The following is a 14,861-nucleotide window of genomic DNA, read 5'->3' on the forward strand; positions in this document are numbered from 1 at the left end:
CAGCGCGGCTCCCTGCGTGAGGCCCGGGTCTGCGGCTCCGTTCGTGCGGCAGCAGCGTGTTGCGTGACGCGCGGCCTGGTTTACTCATTCATGAGGCAGCCGCTGCTGTCGCCGCCACCGGTGTTTTATTTTCCCACCTTTCATCAGCCCGGCTGTGGAAACTTTGCGCGGAGGTTGCCGCTGCGCTCCTGCTTGTAGCGAGGGCTCCCTGTCACACTCCCCTTGTCCTGTGGATTGTCAGTTGCAAAACACAGCGAGGCTGTCGATGTGAGAAGCCACCGGTGTGCGCTGTAATTGTCCTTCCTGCTGTTTGCTCTGTCAGCACGCTGGAGGTGTCTGATGGCCTGTCGGGTCCTGGGGTGAGCCCGAGACCCCGCCCATCCAGATGGAGGAGTAGCCTGGTGCGAGGAGGGAGGCCTCTCGTCCCGCACAGCATACGCCCCCCACGCCGCCCCCACGGGCGCGTTAGAGCAGGGGTGCAAGGCTGCCCAGTGGGCGCGTTCCAAACAAGGCTTTATTCCCATAATGGCGCGCTGGACTCTGGATCGGCTTCACTGCTCACAAAGCAGCTTTTTCTCCGCGCCCTAAGCCAGCACGTGAGCTATAGAGCTTTTACAAAAGTGGGGGAAAACAAGGAAATCCCTCCATTGTTTGCGCCTCAGCTGGATGCGAGGGTGTGGCGTTGTGGCCGTGGGGGAGGGGGGGCGGGGGGGGGGGGGGGGGGTGTCACGCGGTGGGGAGCCCAGCTGGACAGCACCACCGCTCCGATGCTGCTCCGACCCACACCCCACCCCACGCCCATCGCCTGCACCGTCTGAACAGGGCTGATAGAACTTGGGTGTTGGGAGTGGAAGCTGTCTGTCCAGTCAGGCCATGGGTCGGACACAGGGAGGGACGTCCGCTGGTTACCGCTGACACGCGCTCTTTAGCTACAGCATAGAACAAAGTAACAAACATCCAGCTCTGTAGTTCTATGCTTGCGCTGTTTTTTATCTGCATGAGAAGAAATGGAATCCGCCACTGGAAGCCGTTATCTGTGAACAGCTGCAGCCTGAGGGCAAGGTTGGACAGCGCGGCGGTGCTCTCTCTTCACTAGCTTCTTCACCGCCGCTCGGAACGAGCCGCAGCTGAGTAACATGCTTGCCTGCGTCTCCCTCCCCTCCGGCAGATCGGGCCCAAGTGGAAGGACGTGGTGTCCCGCTGCATAAAGGGGCACTACCAGCCCCTGCTGCTGCTCTACGCTGACCCCCGGGGGACGCCCGTGTCGGCGCGGGACCTGCCCGCCCAGCTGGACCTGCACCACTACAACCGGCCCTACTACGACAGCGAGGACTCCGGTACGCCCGCCTCCGCCCGTCCGAGCGGTGCACAGCACGGGTGCTGCCACGTTAAAGCGCGAGCGGCAGTGTAGCATGGTGATAAGGAGCAGGGCTTATAACCGAAAGGTTGCCGGTTCAGTTCCCTGCTGGGGTACTGCTGTTGTACCCTCGGGCAAGGTACTCAGCCCAGAATTGCCTCAGTGAATATCAGGCTGTATGAATGGGTAGCCTGTAAAAAATTGTAATCTATGTAAGTCGCTCTGGGTAAGAGCATCTGCTGAATGACAATAATGTAATGCGATGTAAGCGTTAGCGTTTGTATGCTCTAAGTTTTCTCCCTTTTTTCCCCTTGCTTTGAGCAGGCCGGGAGCCGTCCATCTCCAGCGACACGCGCACTGACTCCTCCACGGACAGCTACTCCTACAAGCACTCGCACCACGAGTCCATGGCCAGCCACTTCTCCTCCGACTCGCAGGGCACGGTCATCTGCAACCCGGACACCGACGCCGCCTCCCACAGCAGCGTGGACACCGCAGGTACCCCCCTCGTCCCCCCCATCTCACACGCCCATCCCGGAAGAGGCGACCCTCCGCCATCCCCGTCACCCCCCCCCCCCCCCCCTCCCCAAACACATGTCACCGTCACGCCCTGCCATCTTTCCGTGTGCGCGCGTCCCCGGACCGGGCCGTGACCTCTTGGCTGTCTCTCGTTGTTAAGGGCAAGGGCCGGACAGTGAGCCAGTTCAGCGGCAGGCGCTGAGGAAAGGCGGGACTGTGGACAGGAAGGGCGGGGCCGGGGACAGAAAGAGGAGCTCTAGTCGCCCGCGGCGGTTTGAGGAGAGGAGCCGCGCGACTAAGGGAGACGAGGTGTCCTCAGCGGGATACCACAGCGAGGGTAGGCAGCGCTCGGCAGGGGGTGCCCCACACGGCCCCAAAATAACTTACCATGCGCTTAACACACAACACTGTGAGAACTGCAGTAATCTTATAGCTCCTTATTCTTTATATTGAATACTACAGAAAGGTTCAGAATGTAAATTATTTCTTGAAAGGCTTACAATACATATCCTACTGTTTTAAGCTGTTGCTTTTAGACAAGCGTAAACAGTTGACAAAAGAATGCATAGGCATCTGGAATTGAGACTGGTAAAGTCCTGTGCCTGAGCTTGCCTGGTGCTGGATGGTGGTGGATGGTTTGTGGCAGTGTGTGCTGTGCCATGATTATGGTCCATTTGCATTGCATTTCCATCATTCTCTGATTTTCATTGCTATTTGGCTCTGTACCAGAATTTATGAAAGCAGTCGCTCTTACAATACTGATTTGTGGTGTGGGGTGTTTCTGTGCCAAGGGCTCACATTCACCACCCTCTCTCCGCTTCTCTTCCCTTGTCCCCCCTTCTCTGTTTCGCTTGTTTCTCTCTCCTTCTCTCTGTCTCTTTTTCTCCGTCTTTCTCTCTCTGTCGCCCCCTACAGGGGAGACTCTGAAGGAGCAGCAGGCCCCCCGCACGGCGCCCAAGCCCGCCTCCAGCCGCCTGAAGGACTTCAAGGAGACCATGAGCAACATCATCCACAGCCGGCCCCTGTCCTCGTCCAGCCTGGGGCTGGGGAGCTCCGAATCCGGGGCCAGGGCGCGCGACTGGGAGGCCGAGAGCACCAGCAGCGAGTCCAAGTCCAGCTCCTCCGGGGGGCGCTACAGGCCGGCCTGGCGGCCCAGGCGGGAGGCGCTCAACATCGACAGCATCTTCAGCCGGGAGCGCCGGCGGCAGGCGGGGTACAGCCCGCTGGGGTCCGCGCCCCTGCCGGAGGACAGCGGGACGCAGAGCGACGGGGCCGTGGGGACGGGGTCCGGCCTGGGGGCGGGGGCGGGCAGACAGGTGCCCTACGGCGGGGCCCGAACCCTCCCGCCTCCCCCGCTGCGCAGCCTGGACAACCAGCCCCGCCTCATCCAAAGGATGGAGAGCGGCTACGAGAGCAGTGAGAGGAACAGCAACAGCCCCGTCAGCCTGGACATGCCCCTGAGTGAGAGCTCCAGCGCCAGCGGCCACAGGTACATACACCTATACCTGTACCTCTACCTGTAACATACATATACACATTCACGTACCTATACGTCACTCACATACACATACGTATACCTACAACTCACACACATACACATACATGCACCTGTACCTGTACCTGTAACATACATACACATTCACATACATATATGTCACTCACATACATGTACCTGTAACTTACACACATACACATATGTGTACGTATAACTTGCACACATACACATACACTTTATGGACAAAAGTATTCGGACGCCTGACCATTACACCAACATGGACCGTAATGACATTGTATTCAAATACATATACTTAAATATGGAGTTGGTCCCCCTTTTGCAGCTGTAACAGCTTCCACTCTTCTTGGAAGGCTTTCCACAAGATTTTGGAGTGTTTCTGTGGGAATTTGTGCCCATTCATTCTGTAGAGCATTTATGAGGTCAGGCACTGATGTTGGATGAGAAGGCCTGGCTCGCAATCTCCATTCCAGTTCATCCCAAAGGTGCTCGATGGGGTTGAGGTCAGGGCTCTGTGCGGGCCAGTCAAGTTCTTCCACACCGAACTCATCAAACCATGTCTTTATAGTCCTTGCTTTGTGTACTGGGGCACAGTCATGTTGGAATAGAAAAGGGCCTTCCCCAAACTGTTGCCACAAAGTTGGAAGCATAGCATTGTCCAAAATGTCTTGGTATGCTGAAGCATTAAGATTGCCCTTCACTGGAGATAAGGGGCCTAGCCCAAACCCTGAAAAACAGGTGTGGCCAAATACTTTTGTCCATATAGTGTATCTTAAAAATAAGTATACACTAATAACTCACACACATACACAGTCATGTATCTGTACCTCACACACATAAGTATATACAGTACCAGTCAAAAGTTTGGACACATCCGATTATACATATAAATGTAGACACACCCGAAAATAATGAGAAACATGAATTCAAAGACATTTTGATCTAAAGACATGCTTTAATGTTTAAAATTTGTTTCTTGCACAAATATAAATAGTGAAGTTGATGCTCATGTATGAATTTCTTTCTAAAAATTTTTAATTTTAAAAAATATTTTTGGCTGCTTTGAAGAGTCTAAAACACAAGATAGCTTTGATTTCTCTACCACTTTTTTGGCCACTGCAAATTCCATTTGTGTTATTTCATTGTTTTGATGTCTTTACTATTATTCTAAAATGTGGAAAATAGTAAAAATAAAGTAGGTGTGTCCAAACTTTCGACTGGTACTGCATATACAGTGTATACTTATAGCTCACACTTATGTATATAATTTTAACACGTGTACATGTGTACACTACACGTACAGTGTATATCCCATGTATGTATAGATACATAGGACTATATAGCTATAATTCTCTCAAATATACATGAATATAACTATATACCTTTAATTGAAATGCGTATACATGCGTATATACTGTATACCTATAATTCACATGTGTATACATACATACTTTGTAGCATATACTTGTACACAAAATACATGCTCACACATAGAAATAGACACTGAAAAGAAGGAAATATGTGTGTAAAATACACATCCAGAGAGAGAAGTACAATGCGTATGCACCCACAGAGTTCTCTGTCTCATGTCACTCACTCGTGTGGGTTAGATTTATAAACACAGCTCTCAAAATAAAGCCTCGCTCATTAAATATTTTAAGAGTGCAACTTGTAAAATACTCTGAAATGAATAATCTGGCTGCTGAATTAATGATGAGTCTAAGTTTAGCCGTCTGGAGAAGCGGATTCACTGAGCTGGAGAGTGACAGACAGCGCGCGTGTGATCGTCCCCCCTCCCCCCTCCCCCCTCTCTCTGGGACAGGGACGCGGGGGTAAAGAAGCCCTTCAGCTCGGGGCCGTCCTGGAGGAGCGTGCCCAAATCCAAGAGCAGCAGCGCCCTCCTGCAGGAGCTCAACACCTCCTCCTGGGCCAGCAGCCACATGAGCCTGGGTATGCAAGTGTGCGTGTGTGTGCGTGTGTGCGTGTGTGTGTGTGTGTGTCTGTCTCTGTGTGTGTGTCTGTGATCGTATGCGTATGGGTGTGTGTGAGTGTTTGTGTGTGTGTGTACGTGTGTGTGTGTGTGTGTGTGTCTGTCTCTGTGTGTGTGTCTGTGATCGTATGCGTATGGGTGTGTGTGTGTGTGAGTGTTTGTGTTTGTGTGTGTGTGTGTGTGCGCGTGTGTGTGTGTGTCTGTCTCTGTGTGTGTGTCTGTGATCGTATGCGTATGGGTGTGTGAGTGTGTGAGTGTGTGAGTGTGTGTGTGTGTGTGTGTCTGTGATCGTATGTGTGTGTGTGTGTGTGTGTGTGTGTGTGTGTGTGTCTGTGATCGTATGCGTGTGAGTGTGTGTGTGTGTGTGTCTGTAAGAGTACTTGTGTATGTGTGTGTGTGTGTGTGTGCGTGCATGGGTGCTTGTGTCTGTTTGTATGTGCGTGCGTGCGTGCTTGTGTGTGTGTGTGTGTGTGTGTCTGTCTGTGTGTGTGTCTGTGATTGTATGCGTATGGGAGTGTGTGTGTGTGTGTGTGTGTGTGTGTGTGCGCGTGTGTGAGCACAAATGTGCATCCATGCATACCAGTATGCCTGCATCTCTCACTGTGTGCTGCACAGGAGTCCTGTCTGATGGCTTGTATGATTTGTTTAAGTAAGGGTGTGTGTGTCTCGGTGTCATGTCTTCCTTATCCATGTGTACATAGCTCTGCATATCCTGGGTCTCCTGGAGTTCACCCGTAAGGGTGCTGTCCCACTGAAGGAAGAGGGTGCATGTATGCACGCACATGTGTGTGCATGTGTGTCAGTGTTTATGTTTCGGTGTGAGTGTGTGTAATCCGGACCCCCCTCTCTCTCTCTCTCTCTCACTGTGGTCCAGCGGGTGAGGGCCGCAGCGAGCTGGACGAGCTACAGGAGGAAGTGACCCGGCGGGCGAGAGAGCAGGAGCTGCAGAGGAAGAAGGAGAAGGAGAGAGAGGCGGCCATGGGCTTCAACCCCAGACCCAGCAAGTTCATGGACCTGGACGAGCTGCAGAACCAGGGTAAACGCCCCCCTCCAGAGCCCCTCTCCCTCTGTGTTTAAGACAGTGATGCGGGCGGAGGACAGACAGGAATGCCTGGGATAGCGGAGGGACCGGGAGGGCCGGGTGTGAGTGTGTGTGGGAGGCAGTCCCAGCCTGGGAGAGCAAACCGGGGCTCGATGTGTGCGGTTAATGGGCAGGTGTGCTGGAGCTGGGAGAGGGCGGTCTGGGTGTGTCGGCCAGTGGGAACCCAGGAATGAGCAGCCAGCTGGGCTGTGCACTGGACCACCCAGTCAAGGTGTACACCTGCTTACTCCCGCCGAGCTGTTTTAATGTAGCGCCCCATGAGCTGGGTCAATCCCAGTCGTGGATACTGTTGGGACGGGTGGTGTGGTGGATGTTCACTGTTTCTGTGACTTACCTGATCTAGGAATGCAAAATCAAACTCCTCCGTTTACAGGATTGGCATTTACTATACGCTCAGTGCAAATATTCAGTGCTGTTATGGGTGCCTTTTTCTGGGGTTATGTGTGGATGCTGGGAGTGCCTAGACTCGGTGCTACTTGTCTAAAAGGCACCTTTCTCACACACACACACGCACACACACACACGCACACAAGCTAATCCTCATAAACACACACATACACATTGACCCCCATATACATACTGAGACACACACGCGCACACACACGCGCGCACACACACACACACACACACACACACACACACACACACACACACACACACACACACATACATACACAAGCACAAACATGCACACAAGCTGATCCTCATAAACACACATACACATTGATCCCCATATACATACTGAGACACACACACACACACACACGCACGCACTCTCTCTCACACACAGCAGCATGTGACGGTGTCGGGTGCTTGGCGGGGACTGAGGTGGTGTGGGGGGGGGCGTGGGAGCGGGCGGCTGAGCTGTGCCTTGGTGTGTTATCCTGCAGGGAAGGGGGACAGCTTTGAGCGGTGCCTCGCCGAGGCAGACTCTCTGTATGAGCAGTCCCTGCAGCTCGAGCAGGGCGACGACATGGCCGCAGCGCTCTCTGTCTGTAACCAAGCTGTGTGTAAGTAACTCTAACCTGCCTCTGCCTGCTCCGCCTGCCTGCCTGCCTGCCTGCCCGCCTGACAGTACTACCACCAGCGCCGCCCTCCTAACCGAGCGCGCCCCCCGTCCCGTGTATGCCCGTCGCTCCACTGTTGTTTTTTTTGTGCGTTGCGCTTCACCGTGACCCCCGGGGAGTGAATGGCCACCCTGCCCAGGAGCCAGCAGCCCGGCCTGGGAGTCCGTCTCAGCCACACGGTCTCCAGAAGGGACCTCTCTTTTCTGCTGGGGAAATTTATTTGATTGGATGCTTGAAAAGACCGATTTAAGACCGTGGCAGTCCTGGGCAGTGTGACTTCGTCCGGGTCCCTGGGAAAGCGGTCCGGTGTGTCTGAAAAAGAGGAGGCTGGGTGTTTGGAGCCGGAGCCGTGAGTGAAACTTCCCCTCGTTTTGTTCCTGAACATTAGCAGGGGCATATCGTCTGGAATTATTAATGACCAGGAAGCATTTGGACTGTCTAAACACAGGCCGGTGCTATTTTTGACATTCTGCACAGAACGGTTTAACGAGGTCACTGGCACTCTTGTTTGCATTTCAGTCTAACACTGAGGGGAGCGAGAGTCACAGGGCTGTTTACCGGTTGCTCCGGGTTACCGGCGGCCTGTTGGCCGGCCCTCCGGCGCGGGGGTGGGTGGGGGGTGGGTTTGGTGGGGGTGGAGCATCGAGCCAGCCAATCCGAACGCTGATATTCCCCCGCAGCTGCGAATCTTCAGGGTCAGCATACAGGATGTGGCTGGCGTTGGCGATCCATCTCTCCCCCTCTGAACGCCGATCCTCCTCTCTCAGTTTGTGTGTTTGTGGTTTTCCTCAGTGCGGTGTGCGCGAGTGTGTGCGCGTGTGTGTCTGTCTCTCTCTGTGTTTGTTTTCACTGGTAAATATCTGTGTGTATCTTGAGATTTCCGAGGAGGGGCAGTCCCACTACGCCCCCGCCATGTTCCGCGCCCGTGACACTATCCCGCACTGTGTCACCCCCAAATCCTTGTCTGTGCACACACCCCCCAACCCCCCTCCCCCCGTTCCCTCAAAGCCCGCAACAAAGTAAAGCTTTTCAGGTCAAATGTTTTACTTTGAAAGTCAGATTGACACATGAATTGATTAAAGCAGGTGTTCACATACATGAGCTTACACTTATCTCGATTTCATTCTCCGCAAGTAGTTTCCTCACATTCTAAGAGTAGAACCTGTTTAGGAGGCTGGCTGAAGGGAAACTTGAGATTCTTCCTCCGTATACAGCCAACAGTTAGCCCTAGAAATACCCTTAAACATAAGGGAAAGATAAAAGAAAAAGCTCGCTTTACACCTTTTTTTTTTTAGCTTTATGGCTTATTTGATTTAACATTATTCACCATGGTTTTGCCATTTTGCTGTTACATACATGAGCAGGGTTTTTCTTTCAGTCAGAGGAACCGTAGTGAAACCTTAGTTCCCCATAGCCAAACCGCACCATTGTCCTGTAACACGTCACTCATGTGTCACCCCCTCGGGCGTGCTTGTAGCATCCCACCCCCACCCCACAATCCTCCACTCCACAATCCCCCACCCCACAACCCCCACCCCCTCCCATTATTTAAACCCATGACCTTTTCAGTGTTTTATTTTTGTAACAAGTGTTTCGCATGCTCCCATAACTCAGCTCTTTATTTCTGCGTTTTTTTTTTCTTTCTTTCTTTCTTTCTTCCTTTTTTTTCTGTTTCTGTTCTTTCTGCCCTGTTTTTTGTTCCCTTTGCATTGTAGCTAAACTAAGACTTACCGTGCATGAGGGCTGTGCTAACACTCATAGCAGAGCAGTGGCTGATAAGAAGCTACAGAGGTGCATGAGGAGAGCGCGGGGCCTACAGCAACGCATGCAGGAGCAGGAACAGAAGCACCCCCAGGGGCCTCCCAGGTACCAGTACTGTCTCCTGTGTGTGTCCCGCGCAGTGCCCCCACGCAGACACCAGGGGGCGCCCGTGCGTTCGGTCTCTGAGCGAAGGCTTAGCCGCGCGCGCCGCGAGCCGCCTCGGCCCAGGCTCCCACAGAACGGCCGCCCTGTAAATGTGGCTGCTGCACAGACGTGCTTAGGTTTCTATCGTTAGGCCTTTGCTGTTTCCAGTCTCGTGCTGACTCTAACGTTCAAAGGGCACCTAGGATAGTTATCTGGAAAACGTAAACCCAGGGAGAGTGTTTGGCTGGACGTGTCATGCACGCATGAAACATTTGTCACGCACCCCTTGCATAGAAACATGACCAAGAACTGCTTTGATTGGGGAGTGTGTGCCAATTGATATGTTTGTAGTTATCTTACTGTAGTACTGGGAGTTTTTCAGAGAATGAATCAAGATGCCCTTTAAAGAGTTTTTGTGTGGCAGTGATTTCATTACTTTAATATTATATATTATATTTATTCGTTATCATTTATGTTGAAGACCTCCCCATATGATTTGCAATTTTGTGATACTCTTTTCAGTTTTTCTATCTGCTCTGTGCACATTGAGCTGATGTTGATGTAACCAGTGAACTGTTCGATTGCTCTATAACCATGACCTGAAGTGGTGATCACATTCGAAGTGTTGTCCTCATCTGGGTGTGACGGGGTTGGCAGAAGTCCCACCAAGTTAGGTCTGAACTTCGCCCTCCTTCCGCGGGACAGCCCGTCAGCCCCATGACCCCAAGAGACCTTGCAAGTAGACCAAGATGCACTCCATAACCTAGAATGCACTTCCTGACTAAGGATGAGGAGAGTATCTGACCCTCTTCTTCAGCCACAGGTTGTCTGCTGGCTTGTCCTTGACACCACAGGCATATTTACTGAAAAAGCCTGACTTTTGGTGATGGAATAAGTCTGTGTAACAAACAGGCGAAGTGATGATATAGGCTTGTAGAAACCAGAAACCAGCTGGAGGAAGACACACCTTCAGCGTTCATGTTACTGTGCTTGAGAAGTAAATCAAACTACTGACAACTACTACTACGACAGTCAACTTGCAGAAACAAACTGGTAAATACAGCGAGTGCAAGCCCATAATAATGATTTGGCGTTCACGTAAGGGAAGGAAAGGTTGTTTTCTGCCACACAGTCTGTATTAAGGAACAGAGGATCACACTCGCAGAATTAACAGTGCGAGTCTGTGCACTCTTCTGAGCCATGTGATGTGGTGAAACAAGATATAAATGGGAACTGCACGCTGTAGTTCGTTAGAGCTATATTCTGAGTTGTGCCAGTCAGCTGGCATTACAGTTGTCTCATATTCAGACCTGATCTGAGGTGAGAACTTTGTCTCGGAGGTGCATAGATAATGCAGAGGCAGAACGGCGAGCAGATGGCTGCGGCTGCCTGAGCCAAAGGCTTGATCTGAGAACCTCTCCTGTAGGAAGAGTTCAGAGCTGGAATGGAGGGTTATGGGTAATGACAGGATGCATGAGAAAATGGGTGCGGTCACCGCTGTTGACTGACCGGCCAGTGTCGGTGAATTGACCCCTCACTTTGTCTACCCCCCCCCCCCCCCCCCCATAGTGAACAGCCTGTCCCGGTCCAAATACTGCTGATGGACACTCAGGAGGAGGACCAGGAAGCCAATCAGGACTCCGCCCTTCGCCCGCCCTCCCCTCACCACGTTAAGCCCCTCCCCTCTTGTGGAAACATGCACCCAGACCCCCTGAGCCACCCGTCTCCCCAGCCCCCTCACCTCGCCGGGTTGCCGCGGAAAGCGGGCTCTTCGGGGGGCAGCAGCGAGAACCTGCCGCCCCCGCCGGGCCCGGGAGAGTGCGAGACGAGAGGGGAGGGGTGGGAGCCCCTCCCACACTGGGAAAGCGCCGAGCTCTCGGACATCATCCAGAACTCGGGCCTGCAAGCCAGGCCTATCCACAAACACAATGCCGTCTCCTTACCCACGCTGCCCCTGGGTCGCTGGGAGGAGCCGGGCAGTGACGGGGAGGCGCCCCTGCCTTTGCCCCCGCCCCCCCAGGACCTGACGGCCAGCTCAGAGTGGAACTCTTTACACGGCGGTAGCAGCAGCCCCCAGCCACATATAGACCCCAGACCCCCCCTCCCGGTGGAGCAGAGCTCAGACAGAGAGTACGGCAGCATGGGCGAGCAGCACCCACAGGGCTACCCCAGGTCTCCCCGCTCCTCCAGGTCCCCCTCCCGACAGCCCCTCCCCACACCCCCTCTGCAGGACCTCCCGCCCGCTCCCCCCGGCTCCCACCGGACGGCCCCTCCCCCAGACTCCCGCAACTGGTCCTCCTGGAGCCTGGACGGGCCGGGCAGCATCGACACGCCTTTCTACACCCCTCCCGACGCTCACTATCAGCCCGCCCACAGCAAGCCGGGGCGCCCCTCCTCCCCCACGGAAGGAGCCAGGCCCGGGCCCGCCATGCCGGTGGAGCGCTGGGCCGAGAACGTCACGCGCTACTACAACTCCCAGCTTGCCCCTGACCTGGGGAGGGAGTCCCCCAGCGCGGAGCTCTCTGAGCTGGACTCCCTCTACCAGGCCAGCCTGCAGGTTCCCAGCATACCCAGAGCCCCGCAGAGTGCCAGTCCGCACACTGCTGGGAAGCCAGGTACTGTCCAGACTCCGCCCGCTCCACGACGCTACATTTAGGGCTTTAAGGGTCACACAGCAGCTATGCATTTTAGAAGCAGAGAGAAAAGCATTGGAAGCTGCCCACAAGCCAGCTTATATAAAATGGAGTGACCCTCTGGTCGCCATTCACAGGGACTTTATTTCACCAGTAAGGCAGCTCATTTGGTCCTTTTTACACTGCATTGCAAAGGGCCGCTTTTGACCAGGATCTTGAACAGGTGACGCTGCGCGTGCATTGAGTACATCTTTATCCGTGTTTCTCTGTAGTGATGGCAGCAGCGCGGAAGCTGCTCTCTGGGATGGCCGCGCCAGGCCGCTCCAAGACTCCCACCGCCGAAATCGAGAGGAGCGCGTACAGGGCCCCGGGCCGCGCCAGCCCCCCCGCCTACATTCACAAGGTGAGCGGGGGCCGTGTGCGGCGCAAACACACACGTAACCGCAAACGGCCCACACACGCACAGACACACAGGTGTGAACACACACATACACACGCACACACACACACACACACATACACTTCAAACATCTCACACATGTACACACACGGCTCCCCCACACAAATATACACGCAGGTATACACACTATGTACACAGCAATGCAGGCTGGAATGTATCTGAGTGGTTGTGGCGCCTTCGAGAGCCCAATAATGTGTTCGAGCATTGGAGCCCTTCACGTCCCAGTAAAGCCGGGGCTGGCCTGTGTCTGAATGCCTGAGTGTGCGTGTTTGCCCGTCCCTGCAGCCGGTGTCTGCCGTGGCCCCCGAGCTGCCCCACGGCGAGGACGAGTCGTACAGCGCAGAGAACCTGCGGCGCATCGCCCGCAGCCTGAGCGGCACCGTCATCGGGGGACGGCCCGAGCACCTCGCCGCCTCCCGCAGCTTAGTGAGTGGCTCCCCGACACGGTCCTGACGCGCAGAGCCGCGCGCGGTCACACGGGGTCTCGAACACGTGGCACGCGCTCAGTCACGCGCTCAGTCACGCGCTCACGCGCGTATACCTGCACATTCTTTAGATGGTGGCGCATTCTCTCATGTTACCAGTCCGTGTGTTCTAGCATGTCAGTGTCATGAGCCACGGTGCTTAGTCCAGACTCACTGAGCTAGTCCCACGGGGAGCAGCTACACTGTCTTCAAACAGGCCTTCTCAAACTGCAGCAGCCTTCTGAACAAGAGAAGAAGACATAGCAACATGGGGGGGGGGGATAGCTGAAGCTAATGCTACTGTCATGGGAAAAGCCTCTGTACCTGACCAGAGGGAACCCACATAGTTCCTTTAGTAGGAGTGCTAGCGTACAGTTATTCCTGCTATCTTCTCGATGTGTGTGTAAGAGTCTGTGTGTTCATACTCCTGCATACCTCACAGTGTCATCACATACACTCGCACCCATCAGCATTTGTTGTTTATCCCTGGGTATCTCTGAGTCATACCGCCATCTGGTGTCCATGCGGTGCAACTGTCACACCGTGCATCTGTGTTTGTTTCATTGTCGGTCTGGAGCTGCAAAAAAGACTCAGTCATCGCGCTAATGCCACGTTGTGATTTCATTTTTTTTTTTTTTTTGTGTCTTTCTTCCATTTCATAAGAGCGTTGTTGCGGACGGGGACGGCCGCCGCCTCCGTGAGCCTGTTCTAACTCCATCTCTCTCCCTCTCTTCTGCCTCCCTCCCCCACCCACCTGTGCCCCTCACCGCGTGGGTCTCTCGCGCGCCCGTCTCTGTGTGAAAAGGAGCCCCCGGTCGCCAGGACGGCGAAGCATGCCGACGGCAGAGTCGTGCGTCACGCTAGCCCTTCCCCCCACCTCACCGCCTCCCACAGCCCTCCCGTGCTCTTCCCCGACACCCACCACCCCCACCACCCCCACCACCACCACCACCACCATCTCCACCCAGCCCCACCTCCGCACCTGTCCCAGCAGCCACCGCGGCCCGGTGTGGCGGGGCCCCCTCGGGGACTCTCAGGTAACACCCCCTCCCTACCCCCCTCCACCCCCCTCAACAGACATGACCATGCCGCAGACAACAGGCGCATGGAAGGTGAATGTCAATACATTGAAGCTGGTGTCTTATATTCTGTTTTTTTCCTTCTCATTCACAGTTCACAATTTTCATAGATACATGTGTTTTTGGGTAGGTTTAGTATGAACACCATCTCCTGCCCTTGGTGTTATAGAGTTGACTTATAATGATGAGTGGTTTTGGTATGCCTTGGAACGTTTGAAGTGCTTTTTGGCCACCTTGAGCCTCCGTCTGTCCCTCCTCTAAGTCCCTCCTCCCTCGTCTCCACAGGAGATCACCAGAAGGTCAACAAGTTTCTGGCTGTGCTTGACCGGCGTGAAGCTCTCTCCCGCGAAAACTACAACAGTGTTGCACTGAGCTACGGCACGCTGCCACGGGCACCTCGGAGGGCAGCCCCGGGGTCCTCGCTGCCCCAGGCCAGGGACGGCGCTGCCGGTGCCTTGTCGCGGCCGTACGCGGACGAGCAGCAGCCCCATACCTACGGCTTCTATGCCACCCTCGGCCACCCCCGGCATTCGGCCACCGCAGGCAGGACCGCCTCGGACAGGCCACCGCCGCCGCCGCACTCCGGGAGGACCGAGCCGCCCGGCCCCTACAGTGCCCGCCATCTTCCCCCTCACCATTACCAAACCCTCCCCGCACACCGCTCGCAGCCCGACACGTCCGCCCGGCTGGTGCGACTCGACGTGCCCCCTGAAGGAGACTGGAGGCTCAGAGACTACAGGAACGCCCAAACTCTGCCCCACCCGGCCACCCA

General features: G+C 54.7%; 1 protein-coding gene across 3 annotated transcripts in view; it reads left to right on the forward strand.

Annotated features, from left to right (window-relative positions):
- The window catches only part of usp54a (ubiquitin specific peptidase 54a), a 45,721-nt gene extending 31,186 nt beyond the window's left edge, over positions 1 to 14,535 (forward strand). Inside the window, exons 9-20 of one of the 3 annotated variants that reach the window (XM_036546263.1) lie at positions 1,169 to 1,337; positions 1,682 to 1,855; positions 2,037 to 2,213; positions 2,792 to 3,365; positions 5,212 to 5,339; positions 6,254 to 6,415; positions 7,372 to 7,491; positions 9,264 to 9,414; positions 11,023 to 12,068; positions 12,359 to 12,489; positions 12,832 to 12,972; positions 14,375 to 14,535. In XM_036546263.1, the coding sequence (XP_036402156.1) occupies positions 1,169 to 1,337; positions 1,682 to 1,855; positions 2,037 to 2,213; positions 2,792 to 3,365; positions 5,212 to 5,339; positions 6,254 to 6,415; positions 7,372 to 7,491; positions 9,264 to 9,414; positions 11,023 to 12,068; positions 12,359 to 12,489; positions 12,832 to 12,972; positions 14,375 to 14,461 (3,060 nt within the window). In that variant the 3' untranslated portion in view covers positions 14,462 to 14,535. Of the gene's footprint in view, positions 1 to 1,168; positions 1,338 to 1,681; positions 1,856 to 2,036; positions 2,214 to 2,791; positions 3,366 to 5,211; positions 5,340 to 6,253; positions 6,416 to 7,371; positions 7,492 to 9,263; positions 9,415 to 11,022; positions 12,069 to 12,358; positions 12,490 to 12,831; positions 12,973 to 14,374 lie in introns of those variants that run through there. The other 2 variants (XM_036546264.1, XM_036546265.1) reach the window with 2 other exon arrangements.
- The last annotated feature ends 326 nt before the right edge of the window (positions 14,536 to 14,861 follow it).

This window comes from Megalops cyprinoides, chromosome 15 (assembly GCF_013368585.1).
Source record: "Megalops cyprinoides isolate fMegCyp1 chromosome 15, fMegCyp1.pri, whole genome shotgun sequence".
Lineage (NCBI taxonomy): Eukaryota > Metazoa > Chordata > Actinopteri > Elopiformes > Megalopidae > Megalops > Megalops cyprinoides.